Source organism: Rhipicephalus microplus, chromosome 5, assembly GCF_043290135.1.
Source record: "Rhipicephalus microplus isolate Deutch F79 chromosome 5, USDA_Rmic, whole genome shotgun sequence".
Classification (NCBI taxonomy): domain Eukaryota; kingdom Metazoa; phylum Arthropoda; class Arachnida; order Ixodida; family Ixodidae; genus Rhipicephalus; species Rhipicephalus microplus.
Genome location: NC_134704.1, coordinates 150611639 through 150625535, shown reverse-complemented (window position 1 = coordinate 150625535; position 13897 = coordinate 150611639). Strand labels below are relative to the sequence as shown.

The window sequence follows — 13897 nt, the reverse complement described above, 5'->3', positions numbered from 1 at the left end:
ACTCTGTCGGGGAACGGGACACCGGCCGGCAACGTCGGAGGCATTAGACGCAGTGGACGCACTGCGCTGCTAGTTCGGCGCCCACGAGGGTGGAGAAATGGCTTGAACATTGCGGCCGCAGCTGAGCGAGCCATCATTCGCATTAGGAAGATGCACCAGCGTCTGATTACCGAATATCTTTGCAGCCAAGTCTGTTTGAAGTGCAATAAAATAAGTGCTAACATTCTCTTTTTATTTGCGGAATGTGGTTATTTTTTGCGCACCACCATGAGGCGAGATGCCATTTCGCCCGTTATTTGTTTTGGGTAAGTACAGTGCATAATATTTGCAGTAAATACCCCCTGTGGCTATAACGAAATATTGGTTATAACGAGCAAATTGTGGCGGCCTTCTAATTTTGTTATAACGAGGTTTAACTGTATATTATTACGAAGAGGGTTCGCAAGCTTGATTTGCGCAGAATCTGACGAAAAAACACCACTTCTTTCGCGACGCATAGCTATTGTTTGCCAAACGCCATAGCCACGATCTTGGTCTCGTTTGAAGGCGCGTTTCTACATCTGCTGATTCCCTATAAATCAGCCTCACTCTGCTCATTGATTTCTGAAAAAAAAAAAAAAAAGCAACGAAAAAAAAAGGTTAGTCAGACCTCGTTAGTGCATACTGGCTTTAAGCGTACCATTCGTTAAAACGTAGTTGCGACGAATCCCCAATAGAGTCTCATAGAGACTAATGCATTGGCAGACCACTTTAGCTGTAGTGTTCAGCTTATGCCTATCGGTTTGTGCATAATAACTAGAGGCCGGATTTTTAAGCACTAAAGAAGTGTTACCGGCACCAAAGACGGGCAGGTAAAACACTATTTTAGGCCCTCAAAATCATGATTTTAGACGCAACAAATTTTTAGAAAAATTGAAACATCCCAAAACAACGACGTCGGTGGCTTGTATCTATGGCAAGAAGCAAAAAAAAAAAAAAGATGTTCAAGATAGCAGAAAGGTACCAACGATTGATTAACCATAAGCTTGCATTTCCCGTGCGATTCGCAGTATGTGGTCTTTCGTTTTATTGTCTAGCATTGTGCGTCAAGTGTCCATCATTCAATTAACACTCTCATGGGTCTCTTTCATTTCATTGTGGCTGAAAAGGGCAGCGCTGGAGCAAATAACCAGACCACTGATACCTCAGAAGAGAGGCATGCTAGGTCTAATCGCGTAGGACAAATTCCTCCCCTATCGGTGAACACATTAAAGGGCCTCTTATTAGGTTTGAGCATCTCGAATTGACAAGCATAATAGTGCACTGGGCACTTCTGATCATTCCTGTTAAGATTTGCAAAATTACATCTCGTGGATTCTAATGAATGCCACTTGCCCTTCTCACGGGCGTGCGCTCCAAGATCTAGAGAGTGACGTAAAGCAAGGAATGGTCCTCTACTTACGTCGCCCCTTTACGTTGTACGTAAACAATTGTACTTTCAATAGACATTCTAGGATAGGTTGAAAAGCTCCGTGTTGCACGCACAGTCGTTTGTTCCATCACGGCATGGTTGAGTGATACACCAAGACCAAAGCTAGGCTAGTAATTGAGAAGGTGATTCGCACAGGGCCCGGTTACGCTATCCCGGTCTACTCTTGATGGTGAAGCTCAAGCATCGTCCAAGTTTTGGAATTGCTGCATTTGTAACTGTTGTGTAATTTTCCCACACAATACCGTATTTACTCGCATAATGAAAACACTCGCATAATAAACGCACCCCCTACATTCATCTGCTGCAGTTCCGCTAACCGTCACCTGGCACCTGCTCACTTGTTGAATCTTTTCCGTTTTTTATTATTTAGTCGACCTCACCCTTCGGCCACATCGGCTCGCTCCTCTCCCCCCCTCTCGTACGTTGTCGCGTGCCGTATTGTTTTTCTTTCGATCTGTGCGCGGCACGTCCTCCGTCTTATCTGTGTGCCACAGCGGGGTTCACGAACGGTACGAGTGTAGAGACATCGCAGCAGCTGATGAGCACACTGCAATCAATGTCACGAAACTGCCCACACTAACCGGCGGTATGCCACTTCCTGCGAATATGAAAAAGCCCAACCACGTTCACGCAATTTTGTAGCGATGACAAAATTTGCTGTCGCAAAGGGTCATTAATCTCTGTCTCGTCGCAGGTTTCCAGAAAAGAAAAAAAAAGAAAATTGCTTGTCGTGTAGAAAAGATCGTGATGATTTCTGCAACATGGAAGCACCCCCGATTCTCTCTTTCCTTGTTATCCATGCGCAGAGGAACTTCTCATGTAAAAGCAAGGTGGCGGCTGTATTTTGTCGTTAATCTTGTTAACGACAGTTTTGTTTTGATGCTTTGAAGGTTGCTTGCTGCAATGTTGGTTACTTGCTACAATATTAACGGGGTCGTCACGGTCATCCTGCGAAGTTGCCGCGAAGTTGGCAAAGTGCGTCGTATCGCACACTTTTTGGCGCCCCTCGAGATCACGGCAGATATTGTAGTTAAACAATTGTAAGAGAAGATAGCCACAAAATGCTTTTATGGTGTGCACGAGGGGCCCTGGGACAGCTTGCAGAAGAAAGCACCATCAACCCCTGAAGATGAGCGAAGTGCAACAAAGAAGCTGTTTCCAAACAGTGTATGCGTATGTCAATTGTGGAGGGCTAAGTGACCTAACTTTTTTTTGCATTACCGCATTTTTAGCTCCTCCAAAAAAATGTTTTCTTAAAACTTACCCCGCATAATAAACGCACCCCCTAGCTTTGCTCCGATTTTTCTAGAAAAAAAGTGCATTCATTACGTGAGTAAATCTGATATATACATAACACTCAACGATGTCACCTATGCCATATCCGCCATTCGTTGTGGCATGTAATAATGGAATGATAATTCTCATTTGCACAATAATGTGAAATCTTGGGTAACGTGCAACGCTAGAGAGGAAATTTCTTTACGACCGTCCACCTGCTAGCTCGTCGCTTCAGGGCGAAAGAGACCTGGGTCTACATATATGAACTTCTTAAGCTGCTTATAGCAGCTTTTATCTTGGCCTCTGCCACAGAGTGACCATGTTTACAAAGAAAAAAAAAATGAATAAAGAAACAAACGAACAAGTTGCATGAAGCAGAGTCGTTATTGCGGTCATCGCTGTTGCAGCCCAGCTTGAAGCAAGTCGGCGTACCTCACTGTGGAAAAATCGGCTCCTCCTCGACATGCTTCATACATGACAAGCGCATTTTCGTACAAAACACTACACCGTGTCAAGAGCAGCTTGTTAAGGGGGGACGCGGCCCTTGAAAACCGAAAAATCGCGAAAAAGTCGGTTTTTGAAAAACCACATTTTTGGGTTGTATGTCTCATAAACTACCTATTCTGTAATTATCAGCACCTAATTCAACCGCAAAGTGCAAGAAAAATACTATTTTCGAGGCCGCCGCGGCGTCCAAAACAGGCGCAAATCCCGAAATCAAACCAAACTTCGCGCGCGCGCCATTCCCGGACCATGCGGTCGTCCCGCGCCATCTTGGTGTTGTTTTGACCGTGAATTCTTTCTCTCTCGTTCGCCGCCTTGCAAAATGGTGTCGGCAGCACAGTTGAGACGCTATTGGCGTTTTCCCGCGATGCGATGCAGAGCGCTGATTGGCTAGAGCAGCGCATTCATATCTCGCGGGAGAAAGCGTGCCCGCCATTGGCTGCTGTGCAGCAGCGGGGGCGGTCGCTCCTCTCGATGGCGCGTCCAGCGCGCTCGCTTCGTTGTTGCTCTCTGCTCCGTCCGCCTCGACAGACGTCTGCTTACGAGCCGCTCTTTGCCTTGTGTTATCTTTTCGATCATTTTCTCTCGATTTTTTTTTTTCTTTTTGCACTAGTTCTGTCCCTTTCGTCTTTGATGTTGCGAGCGATGCCGGCAACGAAGCCGAAGTCGGTGCGGAAGTCCGGTGCGCGGAGGCGCGCTATGCGGCTTGTACGATCATCGAAATTCTGCTATTCTGCTGCGGGTGCCGACTGCGTAGACGCTTGCAGCGACGGAACTGTGTTGTCGGCTGTCGCCAGTCGAGAATCCGACACACCGAGTGTGGCTGGAGCCGCAAATGCACCGAGTGTTTCCGAGATCGCCGGGCTCGACACGTGCTCCGAATCGATGCCATCCAGTGTGACACCGAGTGCTTCTGATATCGCCGGACCCAGCACTTCGTCTGAATCGGTGCCATCGAGCGTGACACCGAGTGCTTCTGATATCGCCGGACCCAGCACTTCGTCTGAATTGGTGCCGCCATCGAGCGTGAGTGGACCGTCGCTTCATCTGCGGACGCGTTTCCTAACAAAGGAAGAAATCGATGCGAATGCGAAACGTCGTGACGCCGTTCGCGCTGAACTCGAGTCTACGCCGGCGACGCAGAAGAAATTTCAACTGATGCAGCCGGCTCTTGCACCTGCAGTGACAAGTGAGGGCGAACATTTTTCGCTCGTTCAAATGAACATCTTTAACGTCGTGCTCAGCCGCACAGTGTGCAAAGAATGTTTGAAAGGTGCTATGACTGTCCGAGAGAGCACCAAGCTTGGACTTGCAACAAAACTTGAAGTCGTATGCGCCTCTTGTGGCACCGTCGATAAATTATGGACATCACCCCGCAAAAAGGACACGCAGGCCTTCGATGTAAATGTCCGCGCCATAATGGCTATAAAGCAAATAGGCAAGGAGCAAACAGCTCTTAATGACTTTTGGGCCGCCATGAACGTCTCTTACAGAGGTCTTCACCACAAGACGTTTCAAAAGCACTTGAAAGAGACGTTCAGGAAGCCAGAGGCCACCGCTTTGGAGAAGTTTTATGCTGATTCTGCCACAGCAGTGATGAAAACATATAAAGAAATGGACCCCAGCTTCTGCAAGGACATCACCGTAGTGTACGATGGCACATGGCATAAGCGGGGTCACACATCACACATCGGAGTGGGATCGGTAATTGACTTCTTTACAGGTCTCATCTTGGATGCTGTAGTTCTTTCAAACCACTGCCTTGGATGCCAAACAGGGCCCAAACCTGGAGATGCAGCATACGAAAGCTGGCAGAAGCACCACATTTGCCAGAAAAACACAGACGCAAAATCGGGAAGCATGGAAGTGGAGGCAGGCTTGACTCTTTTTGGGCGGTTTGTATCCAAGCATGGCCTGCGGTACACCACTCTTGTGTCCGACGGAGACAACCGTACCTTCGCTGCCCTCACAGAAGAGAATGTGTACGGGCTAGTGCCAATTGTAAAAGAAGAATGTCTGAACCATGTTCAGAAAAGGATTGGAAGTGCTCTTCGAAACATTGTGCAGAAAAGTGATAAGCCACTGAGTGGGAAGGGGAAGCTGACTAAAGCCCTCATTGAAAAGCTGACAGGATATTATGGTTGGGCCCTGAGAAACAATTCAACTGACCTAACAGGCATGCAGCGTGCAGTGATGGCAACATATCACCACGTCACATCGACTGACCAGGACCCTCACCATGAACTTTGCCCAGAGGGGGCTCAATCGTGGTGCCACCATAGAGCTGCAGAGGCAAAGCGTGAGCCACAGCCAAAACATAAACACAGCCTACCGGACTATGTCGCTGCAGCTATGCTGCCCATCTACGAAAGACTGTCACAAAAGTCGCTTCTTCAGCGCTGCCTGGGAGCGAAGACGCAAGATGCATCAGAATCATTCCACTCCATTCTGTGGTCTCTGATGCCGAAGGAACAACACTCATCCTTGATCGCGGTAGAAACAGCACTGCATGAAGCAGTGCTGCGCTACAATGCCGGCTGCTGCAAAGCAACTCAAGTGATATCGGACTCCATTGGACTTCAACCAGGTCATCTGGCCATCCAGCGAGCTCGTGAAAAAGACGCTTTACGCCTAAAAAGAATTCTAAAAGACACCAAGAGAAGATGGAGGCCAGGCAAAAGAAGAAAAGAGTGCGCCAGGACACTTCTAGCTACTGTGCTGGAGCTTTTTGAAGAAAACACGTGTTTTGAACTTTCTCGGCCTGTTTTCTCAGAACGAATTTTTTCGCTAGTTGTGGTGCTGAGGAAAGCAAGAACTCGAAAACCGTTCATCAGATTTGTGTGCCGTTTGTTTTTATTCTGTTCCTGAATGACCCTGCAAGGGCGTAACAAGCTCCTTTTTTTTGAAAATTGGTGCTGTTAATTTATAATAAACATTTAATTTTTGATGAATCTGGTCATTACTGGTTACATCAAATTCAAAGTTGCGTGAAAATTTTTGGGGGGGGGGGGGGGGGAATTAAAAAAAACGGCTTTGTAGCGCCCTGGGATAGCTATCAAGGAATGACCACAATGAATTTCAGCTTTCTACTATGTCCTGGGATTTCTCACGACTCTTCCTCAGGCACTTATGTGAAGCACCCAGTTAAACCTCAATAACTCTGGAACTAAGAAACACAGCTTCGTGAAACTTAGCAGTTGTGCTAGTTTTATTGTAGTGAACAACCCCTGAAAGTTTCATCCAGATATCTTAAAAAATAAAAAAATTCGGTCTCCCCCCTTAAGTGACGTGTGAGTAGGGGGTAGCCTCCCCCCTTAAGTGACGTGTGAGTACAGCACACCATTCCCAATAACCGTTTGCCATCGTTGCCGCGGGAGCAAAATTGAATTGGCAGCGCCACTAGTTCTCGCGACCACCACCTGGCCCTCCTCTTTGGCAGAGCTTTCAAACTGATTTTATTCTAGTAATGTTGCTCGCACTCGCATGGATGCGTCGGCGTAGGGCGCAAAGCCGAAGAGCTGCCTTCGCTCTAGTAGACTACACTGTAGTTCGGGTAGGTCGGGGTGGGGATGGCGTCGTAGTCCAAACAGTATGATACTTTGAACTACAACCAACTAAGGCTCAAAAACATTTCTGTTTCGCCATGTTTAATTGACAACTTCATTGGCTATCATAAAGTGACGTCAGCTGCGCAGTTGATGGGAACGAGATCTGGGAAAACGAAATTGCACTTTTTCATGTATTTGGTGAGCTCAGATGATCAAACGAGTTGAGGTATGGTAATAAATGGGCTGCCAGGAGGACTCTGAATACGCACGTTGTTTGAAATTTTCAGGAAACGTTTCGGGGTGTTTGTGGTGATACGAATTTCGAATGATAAGAATATCTTTCCTAACCCGGCGAGATTAGTGTCACGGAAGTTTCACTGTAGTGAACTACACCATTAACGTTGCTGTGGTTTTGCTATTGCTTCTGTGACGTGTACATCTCATAGTCAACTTAGCCAGTGTAAAATTATGTTGTAATTGGCATTTATGTGTACAAAATTTATTCGTGAGCTTATGTTGACGTTCTGTGCAGAGGTGGCCAAGAAAGAAGACGATGCTGCCGAGCCAATGGAACAGGGTGACGAGGCCGAGGAGTCCGAAAACAAGGTCAAAACATCAGCTGCCGTCGCAGCAGAGTCCCAGGATGCCGCAAAGCCGGCGGAGAAGGAGAAGGGTGAGTTTGGTATGGGGGGATATTAAGCCGAGAGACGCGGGACAAACGGTGCACAGTGTTATCTGAACCGTTTGCTTAGTTATTTTCATTTTTCATGAACCTTGTTTTCAGAGAAAGCATGCATAAAAAATGTACTTGTGACACGTCAAAATAGGAAACAAATTGAGCCGCCAATTCATGTGCCCTTCTCCCTCACACGCTTCACATTTTGCAGGAGCTGCGTTCAGCAGTCCTGTAAAGAGTGGCTCTGACAAACCGGGTGCTGAAGCACATAGCCCCGAAAAAGCTGTGTCTGAAAAGCCAACTCCGGAGAAACAAAGCCCCGAAAAAACATCCTCAGAAAAGCAGAATGCTGAAAAGGCTAGTCCGGAAAAGGTCAGCCCCGTGAAACCAAGTCACGAAAAGCTGAGTGTTGAAAAGCAGAGCATTGAAAAGCCAAGTCCCGAAAAGATGAGCCCTGCAAAATTGAGTGTTGAGAAGCAAAGCGTAGAGAAATCAAGCCCTGAGAAGTCAAGCTCCGAAAGGCCAGAACTGCCAAGTGTGGCGAAACCAGCTATGGAGAAGGTTACTCCAGAGAAGGCTACTCCAGAGAAGGCTACTCCAGAGAAGGCTACTTCAGAGAAGGCTACTCCAGAGAAGGCAACTCCAGAGAAGGCAACTCCAGAGAAGGCAACTCCAGAGAAGGCAACCTCAGAGAAGGCAACCTCAGAGAAGGCAACTCCAGAGAAGGCAACTCCAGAGAAGGCTACTCCAGAGAAGGCTACTCCAGAGAAGGCTACTCCAGAGAAGGCTACTCCAGAGAAGGCTACACCAGATAAGGCAACTCCAGAGAAGACAACTCCAGAGAAGGTGAGCACTGAAAAACCGACATCTGAAGCGCCAAGTCCTGTAAAGCCAAGCCCAGTGAAGCCAGCTGCTGAAAAACCAAGCCTCGAAAAGCCAAGTTCCGAGAAGCCAAGTGTCGTGAAGCCTAGCCCCGAGCGACCAAGTGTTGAGAAACCAAGCCCTGAGAAGATCAGCATCCAAAAGTCAACGCCAGAAAAACCCCCCATCCCTGAAAACCTGAGCCCCATCAAGGTACCTACGCCCGTCAAGCAGGATACTGAGAAGCCGAGCCCCGTCAGGCCTGTTTACGAAAGGACTCCACTTCCGAAACCGAGTCCCGAGAAGCCCAGCTCCGAAAAGCAGCCAAGCTTTGAAAACAAGTCCGGCGCCACAAACTTGAGCACCGCCAATGCGGCAAGTCTTGAGAAGGCGGCCCCCAGCCCCGAGAAACACAGTGGTGCGCCAGTGAGAAGTGCGGACATGACGACAGTGCCAGCGGAAACCACCAGGGTCCACGTGCCACCAGTGTCCGTGACGATTCCTCCGCCCCAGACTCCACCTGCGCCTAAACCGACGGCGCCGCCTCCCCCCGCGCAACCCGTTGCAACACCTACAGTGGGACTAGGCCTGCCCAAGGAGAATGGTGATGTGGGATCAGAACATGGGGTGTTTTCGGTGTCTTGGCTGGACCTGGTGTCTGATCCGAATGCGGAACGAGCCCTGCGCCAAGCGCGAGACGTGGACGTGCTGGCGCTGCAAGGAGTGGAGCCGGGGCACTGGGGTGTCCTGACAGCCCAGCTGCCCGAGGGATGCGAGCTGCTGAAGGGTACCGGGCTGGCGCTGGTAGTGCGACGGTCGGCGTTCCGGGTGGTCGAGCACAGCAGTCACACCTTGCAAAGCTTGATCGCCAAAGTGAGTGATGCCTGCCATTTTTTTTTTTTGCGCCTGTCTTAGGAATAGCCCCGTGTTTCACACTATGTGGTCCCTGGTGTGTTCACATCCTGTGCACCCATTGTGAGTTGAATTCTCTTGGCCGTTTTCTCTGTAGCAATATCATTTCCCTCTGCCATCCTTACTAAGCAGGTGTAGATTGAGACTTCTGGTGGTCCGAATTCCGGAGCCCTCCACTACGGCGTCTCTCGTAACCATATGATGGTTTTGGGACGTTAAATCCCACATATTAATCAATCGACTTCTGAAGCACTTTCTTTTCTGCTTGTACTGAGACTTTTACAGTGATGCAGCACTGACCGCAGCCTTGAGTGTCTGCTTATAACTACTAAATGTTATTGCAATCTTTGCAAAGAGTCGGAATACTTTCTACAATTGGTGGGTTTACTTGTACTCTCTACAGAAAAGCTCACCATTCTTATTTGCCGTGAGAATATGGTTTTGGAAAAAGGGGAGTGCATTGGCATTGTGATATTTCGACCATTAAAAATTGGGTGTGTTCCACCCAGCTTTATTCCAGTAGCTAGAGCGTACTAGAATGGGGAAGGGGGTCTAGCAGAGTTGGTGGCTGACAGACTGCCAGCAGACGTGGCACTTGCATAGGTAACAACTTATGGCAGCTGTATTCATGGCAACATAGCCTAGTCTGCCATTGAAGATGATAGTAGCATTTTCAGGATATTAATTTTTAAAAAATCTGTGCTGCTCCGCTTTTGTGAAAATTGAAACCAGTAGGTGTTGCCGCATGTCCTGTGGCAGCAGCTTCACGCCGTTTTTGCACTCTGTGGTCCTCTATTACAATGCATATCCGCCTCTGAGCTCATATGCATGCGACATAGAGCACCAACAGTGAATCGGGGAAACGAAACAATGATCGTGCCAGTGATCAGCCAGCACAGCCACAAAGAAACAGGTGACTGAAATTGTATGTTGTTAAAAGTGCCATTGAGTTGCATAGAAATAAACAAGTAAAAACCACATTGAAAGCATATGATTTCACAGTGCCTCCTTTCACCAATGATCATCATGTAGAAGTGTTTCAAAGAAATGAACTGACAAGCAAGCATGCGGAATCACCATACACTTTGAGTAAAGCTAGGAAGCAAATGTTAAGTTCTAGCCACTCTATACAGTAGAACTCCGCTACAATGAATGCCGCTTCAACGAAATTTTCGCTACAATGAAAAATTCATGATTCCCCGTCAGCAGTCCATAGGAGTCAATGCATAAATATTGTCGCCAACGAACACTTTTTCTTTTGTCGTCCCACTTCAACGAAATTTCACAATGCAATGCCAGGCTCAGATACTTATTGCTATGCAGTAAGCCCATTCTTTAACATCTCGATGCATTTTTAGAGCCTGAAAATGCGTGAACAAAGTCTAAAACACGCGTTGGCACCACCAGAAACCGCCGCTGTTTAGCAAGCATAGGCGCCGCCATTGCTTGATAGCGATGGGAATGAAACTGCCCTGCTCATGGAAGGCCCTGTTTTCGCCACTGGCTTGCTTTCGAGCCACAGACAATCCGAAGCTGAAGCTCAGACGCTCAGTTCAAGGTTTCCTTCATGCATCGGCTGATGCACAGAGCCTTCCTCCATGGCTAGGTGCAACTGCGGAAGGATGCCTTTTCAGATTTCGATGCTTCTCGTTATGTTTGTGCTTGGCCATCGTGGTAACTAATCAAAGTGGCTGTTCGTCCACATCATCAACAAAGTCAGCTAGCCGAGAGTGATGAATGATAAGAATGGCATAAAATAAGGCAAAAGTCTCCGCTCCACGATACCCTGCCTCCGTTTTGGGGTTGTCAGATACACTTTGACAGCGGACAGCTGCTGCTGTTAACGTGTTAATGCAAGTGTTTGGTTCGTTCATGAAGGTGGTTTTAGGCGTTGTTTCAGCGTGCTTTTCACCATGGCCTTGCTATGCATGGGTGAGAATCACATAGTGACGCTGCTCGGAAAGAATAGGAAGCAGCGCACGCTTTTTGAGTTTTGAAAATAAATGCTCCTTTGTTTTGCTAGCTCAGATCAGCTATATTTTTTTTATTTTACAACAACGAAATTTTTCCCGTGCCCTGTCAGTTTCGTTGGAGCGGGGTTCGACTGTAGTGTCACGGTTTTTTTTTCTTTGTATTGTTACTGGCAGTACATGTTTCAATTTAAGTTACGAATAAGCCCCCTAACTTGGAATGTTCAAATTTGTTATGAATAGCTTGACCTACGATTGTGCAAACATTGTTAGACTGTCCTGCTAAGTTCAGGATCGTTAACAACCCTGTTGCAAGACTGCACTAGTTGTTTTTGTGTGAGGGTGTCGAACTTGCTAATTATGTCGTGCTTTGCAAATTGCAGGATCTGGAATCCCTGGACGAAGCAGATCGGGAAGCGGTACGGAACCACTTGAGGCTGACGCCCGATGGCCACCTGCTCACAGTGCGCCTTCAGCCACTGCTCAGCGGCCAGCCGACAGTGGACAGTCAGCGGTACCTTGTGGTGGCCAATGCAGCGCTCAGTCCTGCATCACCCAGCGTGAATGCACTGCAGGTGAGCACTTCGTCAATGTGAGCTGCGAGGAGGGGGTCTCAAAGCAGGTGATATGGGTTTTAGATGCGGAGCATCTAATACTCGAGGCTTGTAGTGCGGCGCCGTCCGCAAGCTTCCTCCTCCTTCTTCCACCATCTGTGCATCCCTTCCTCCTCTACACACCGCGCGCGCTTCACTCCTCCACCATCTGTGCACCCTTCCTCCTCTACACACCGCGTGCGCTTCTCCTCTTCACGAACATTCGCTAGCTGTATAATGTAGCGCGCATGCGCCGTCACGCTTCGAGAACATCGGCAGCTGACGCGCGCGCATGCGCCGTCGCGCTTCGAAAACATCGGCAGCTGACGCGCGCGCATGCGCCGTTGCGCTTCTCCCCCTTCTCGAACATTCCACACCTGACAGTGCATGCGCCGTTGCGCTGTATATATACTCAAGGTCGGTGCTCGCTCGCTCAGTTGGCGCTCGTCGGTTGGTTTGTACGGCGCGTCGACGTCCGAGGTCGCAATGATCGACGTCCCTTCGACCAGCGCCGGCCAAAGTGTTGGCGGAACCGCAACCAAGTCGTCGTCCGAAGACAAGGCAGCGCGGAGAAGAGCTCGCGACGCCGAAGGTATACGTCGGCGTCGAGTGGAAGATTCTCAACTTAGAGAACGTGAAGCCGCTGAGAGACATCAGCGTCGAGCAGCAGCACCGGATTCGGCCGCTTTAAAACGCAAGCGTCGACAAGAGGACCCGGACTTTCGAAAACGGGAAGCCGAGTGGAAGCGTCGGCGACGAGAGGCCGATCCCGATGCTGCCCGCGAGCGCAAGCGTGCCGTGGTAGCGGCGTGGCGCGCCAAGCAGTATGCCACGCCCAATTAACACCCCGTTAACCAATTATATGCTCCGCATCCTCCTCAGTGTTCCCCCGAGGGAAGCTGCGGGCAATTTTTTTTGCTTGTTGCATAAACTGCGCCTAGAGGTGCAACCTGCTTTAGGCAAGACTCGCTCTTGGTAGGTGTTGACATGTCAGGGGAGTCAGGCGACTGAGCTCCAGGACAGGGTTTGAATTCCCGGCCACAGCGGCCAAATTTGAGCTGGGACGAAATGCTAACACCAGAATAGCCTCTGTAATGATTGCCATTATTATTCTTTTTCAGTTAGTCGAAAATTGTACTATGAACCAAACTGTTATGTAGCACATTTTGTTTTTTCCCTCTCTCTTCTTTCAAATACAATGAATTTATGTATGGTTAGTGTATAGATGAAAGTTTTGTGTGTTTTTATATCATTGAAGCCAAAGTAGAGCGAGGCATTTATGGATAAGAACACTCCCAGACGTTCCCCGCAGTTGTTGGTGAGCATGCGCCGACCTATGCTCCCATTGGGTTTGAAGTTTGAAGTCTATTGTAACGTCATGAAAATACAATTGAGATGGTTACTAAGTATACACGAGGATGTCCCCAAATAAACACTCTCAGGGGAAGCTCCTAGCAATATTGTATTAATTGAATACAGGGCAGGCAGATTGCGAGCAAAAGAAAAAACGTACTGAAAACACTAAGTTGAAAGATATAAAAGTTGAAAAATTTAAAAGAAGCTGGGAACTTAATTTCAAAACAAGAAATACTACAATAGTACAAAAAGCAAAATAATGATTCATAATAAAACAAATGGATGTAAATTTCATGTAGACAAGGCATGAAACAATTTACACAGCACAAGCAAGACAGAGAACATGAAATGCAAGTGCTATAAAAATGGTAAAGGAAAATGAAAGAAAGAAAAACAAATGACTGAAGGTGGTATCATAAAGTGTTAGCAAAGATGTTGAAATTGATTATGTTACATTGCGGCTGCTTTTAATCAACATAGGTAGTAAGTCGAAAGGTAAATACCAGAAAAAAGCACTGTCTCGCTGAGATAGCACACACGCCAGCGCCCTTAAAATTAAAGTTCACCAATGCTGCTCAAGAAAACGCCGAGTTGGCGTCCGCCGGGCAGGACGCGCCCTTCCTTGGACGCGCCCTTCGTTCCACCTGCTGAGCCAATATGCTGGACGGTGCTGCTGTTATTATGGACGGTGATGAACTCCCTCCGGAAGAGTTTGGAGAGGAACACGG

The 13897-nt window shown here is 48.0% G+C and overlaps 1 protein-coding gene across 2 annotated transcripts in view; it reads left to right on the top strand.

Annotated features, from left to right (window-relative positions):
* LOC119174176 (uncharacterized) overlaps nt 1-13897 on the top strand; it is an 80412-nt gene that overhangs the window by 39234 nt on the left and 27281 nt on the right. For both annotated transcript variants that reach the window (XM_075896047.1, XM_037424997.2), the window contains 3 exons: nt 7334-7474; nt 7689-9211; nt 11604-11795. In XM_075896047.1, the coding sequence (XP_075752162.1) occupies nt 7334-7474; nt 7689-9211; nt 11604-11795 (1856 nt within the window). The remainder of the gene's footprint in view (nt 1-7333; nt 7475-7688; nt 9212-11603; nt 11796-13897) is intronic.